Genomic DNA, 3,079 nt, shown 5'->3' with positions numbered 1-3,079 from the left:
CTGTAACATGTTCCACAACCTTCTGAACCAATATTGTTTCCCTTTGTCAAATCTCCTGAAGCTTCTCATCCACTATCTACAATAATTGGAGGGCCTAATCCTGCCTAGGTCGAGTCCTCTCTATCAAATTCTTCTCCTCCTTCTTTAGTTCCTTAATGTTCTTCTACAGGGCCTTACTCTCATTAATTTTCGCAAGATTCTGCGAGATTGGCAAAGTCTCTGCAGATGCCCAAACTTCTTCTAATTGTTGTCGCTTTTGTTGCATTTCCTCCTACAGTTTCTATACATTTTGATCTTCCTACAGTGAGGTCTAAATTTGAAAAATTTCCTCCAATAAATTCCCATAGTTTGCCAATGATGCGGAGATGATGGCCATTATAGTCTTAAGGTTAGTCTCCCTATGATCATGTTCTTCTTGTGGTTTACTTGGTTGCAGCTTCATTTGCAGCTCACTAATCTGCATTTCATACTTGAATTGTATTGCAGAAATTATGTCCTTATATCCCTTTACTGTAAGGCAGAGCTTCGTAACCTTTTATTTTGCTAGCTCTTCTTCGGGGACATCAAGGTCTCAAATTTATTTGCATGTTTCTTCCACTACCTCATGTGTCATGTGTCATGTGTCATGTGGTACCAAAAACATACTCATAATTTAGGTAGCTATTGCATTTCTATGTGGAAATTCTTCATGTTTAAAGTAAAATATACTTTGTCTTTATTTACAAAGTTTTGTAGTTTTTGGTAATATGAAATCCATGCAAGAAATTTTGTAAATTAAATTAAACAATACCATCAAATATTTATAAATCACTTAACTCTTATATGTAAAACAAAATTTTGAAAAAAATATTAAAAAATTGTTGAGTTTCTTATTCAAAATGTACTTCAGTCTTTACATATGGGAAAAATCATAAGGAATTTATTAAAATTCTTATTCAAAATATTAAATAAACCCGGAGAAAAACAAGTAGAAATACTTAAAACAAAATTTTGAAGAGAATATTAGAAGTTTATTAAGTTTCTTATTCAAAATGTACTCCACTCTTTATATATGTAAAAAAACTAAATATTAAAAATTTATTAAAATTCTTATTCAAAATATTGAATAAACCATGAGAAAAATATAGATTAACTGGAAATACTTGTGAATAAAAAAGAAATACATAAACTTTATATATATATATGGATCAAGAAGAAATACTTACCTAAACTATAAAGAGGAAATACCTACACTATAAACTATATATGGATAAAGAGAAAATACCTAAACTATAAACTATATAGGGATAAAGAGGAAATACATAGAGTATATATGGACCATCAATGGATCAGCCCAACTATCTAGGGATAAAGAGGAAATACATAGACTATATATGGATCATCAATGTATCAGCCGAATTGCTAGCACGCCCGCCGAGTGAAGCCCAGACGATTCTTCTCTGTGTCATACAATATATACAAATTCCTCGACTGATAGTTTCCTAAAATAGCAGCAGGTCCTAGAGGAATGTCGGAAGGATAAAATGCCAAGCAGTAAGTACCATTGCCCTGAGGCATGAAACAATTGCCCTCAGGCAGTACCATGGCGGAGCCACTGCTGAAATGGAATGAAAACTTAGGGAATTGAATATGGGCCACACCAGAAACATTGTAACACAATACATAGAAACTTGTTGATTGAACTTCAGGATATCTAATCTGAGAAGAAAATTCAGTTTAATCTGGTCAACGACTGCTGCGGGAAAGATGGTGGGAAAAGTGCCTGAATCTATGATGGTTCCGCCGTCGCCGTAATTGTCAATTCTGGATAGACTGGAGGGCAGTCTCAAGTATTTTCCACCAATACTCACCCCTCGTAGACCAACGTAATAGAATTCGTTGTATCCCACAGAGTTGTTTAGAAAGGGAGTGTATTTTAAACTCATATTCCTGGGAACTGCTGTGTCGCCAAGCACTATCACGCTGCCATTGTTTTGATCGTTAAGGCAATATGCGAATTTATGAACACTCAGCTGGGAAGGCAGAGACAGTTTTCCTCTGCCAAATCCTGCAATACCAGCAATCCCCTGCGACGTCACTGAGCATCCGAACCCAAATTTAGTTATGTGTCCACTGCCCGATGGCAAAGTCAAGGTGTCAGTCAGTAGATGCCCGTTCGCACTTCCGGAGCCATATTCAAGGTCATAGTCTGGACATGTCCCCGAGCACTTGTCTGGACACATCCCCGAGCCCTCATAACACACATCTCTGCACTTTGGATCTGCACACTTTACAGAAAGAGCAGACGATGACTTGCTGGGAAGAAAAACGGTGGTGTATCCAGGGCACGGGGATGGATCCGGAGTACATGTATAATTCGGGGTGCAGGCTGTCCACACCACACTACTGCCAGTGTCCATGACCACCAGTAAATCCTGCGGAGGAGTGCCCACAGATAATTCAATGTAATACTCAGTGGCGGTGGCGTTATAGAAGAGAGGCTCCTTCACTCTCACCCCTCCTCTCAAAGACTTTCTGGTGTGAAGGGTCATAGACATTCCATTACACAACAATATTGCAGCAGAGAGTTGCAGTGAGAGGATGATCAAGAAGATGAAATCGAACTTCGAGGCCACCATGTTAACGATTATGCGAATAAGCTAACACGGAATAAGGTGAATGAAATTGCACCAGACAATTCTGCTATATGTTTGAATATAAATAGGCAATGACGATGGCAGCAAGAGGCACGGTGGAGTTTGTCGTTTGTGTGTATTTTTATGAACTTAATTTTTCACACACCAAATAATTAATTGATTTAATTGTTGTTTTAAGAATTTTAAATTATTTAGGAAATGTGATATATATATATATATAAAAAAGAAGTTGAAAGTCAAATGAATTAGTTAACATAGTGTGCATTTTTATTTTATTAAATTTTTAGCTGCCAAATAATTAATTAACTTAATTATTGTTTTAAATTTTTTTATTATTTAAGAAATGCCAAATAATTAATTACTTAATTATTGTTTTAAATTTTTTAAATATTTAAGAAATGTAATATATATATGAAGTTTAAAGTCAAATGAATTAATTAACC

At 35.7% G+C, this 3,079-nt stretch overlaps 1 protein-coding gene across 1 annotated transcript; it reads right to left on the bottom strand.

Moving 5' to 3' along the window:
* Positions 1-1,499: 1,499 nt before the first annotated feature.
* On the bottom strand, positions 1,500-2,618 carry LOC149144254 (aspartic proteinase nepenthesin-2-like). Its single transcript, XM_089452094.1, has one exon. The coding sequence runs from the start codon at positions 2,616-2,618 to the stop codon at positions 1,500-1,502; it is 1,119 nt and encodes a 372-aa protein (XP_089308220.1).
* Between the last annotated feature and the right edge of the window lie 461 nt (positions 2,619-3,079).

Source organism: Pinus tabuliformis, chromosome X (genome assembly GCF_031772625.1).
Source record: "Pinus tabuliformis cultivar Carrire ecotype Pingquan chromosome X, CPIR1, whole genome shotgun sequence".
Lineage (NCBI taxonomy): Eukaryota > Viridiplantae > Streptophyta > Pinopsida > Pinales > Pinaceae > Pinus > Pinus tabuliformis.
Note: the sequence above shows the minus strand (reverse complement) of the source record. Positions and strands in the feature narration are given on the sequence as shown.

Bases quoted from the DNA above. Each gene is read 5' to 3' on its own strand.
- LOC149144254 (XM_089452094.1), bottom strand. From the start codon at position 2,618: ATGGTGGCCTCGAAGTTCGATTTCATCTTCTTGATCATCCTCTCACTG.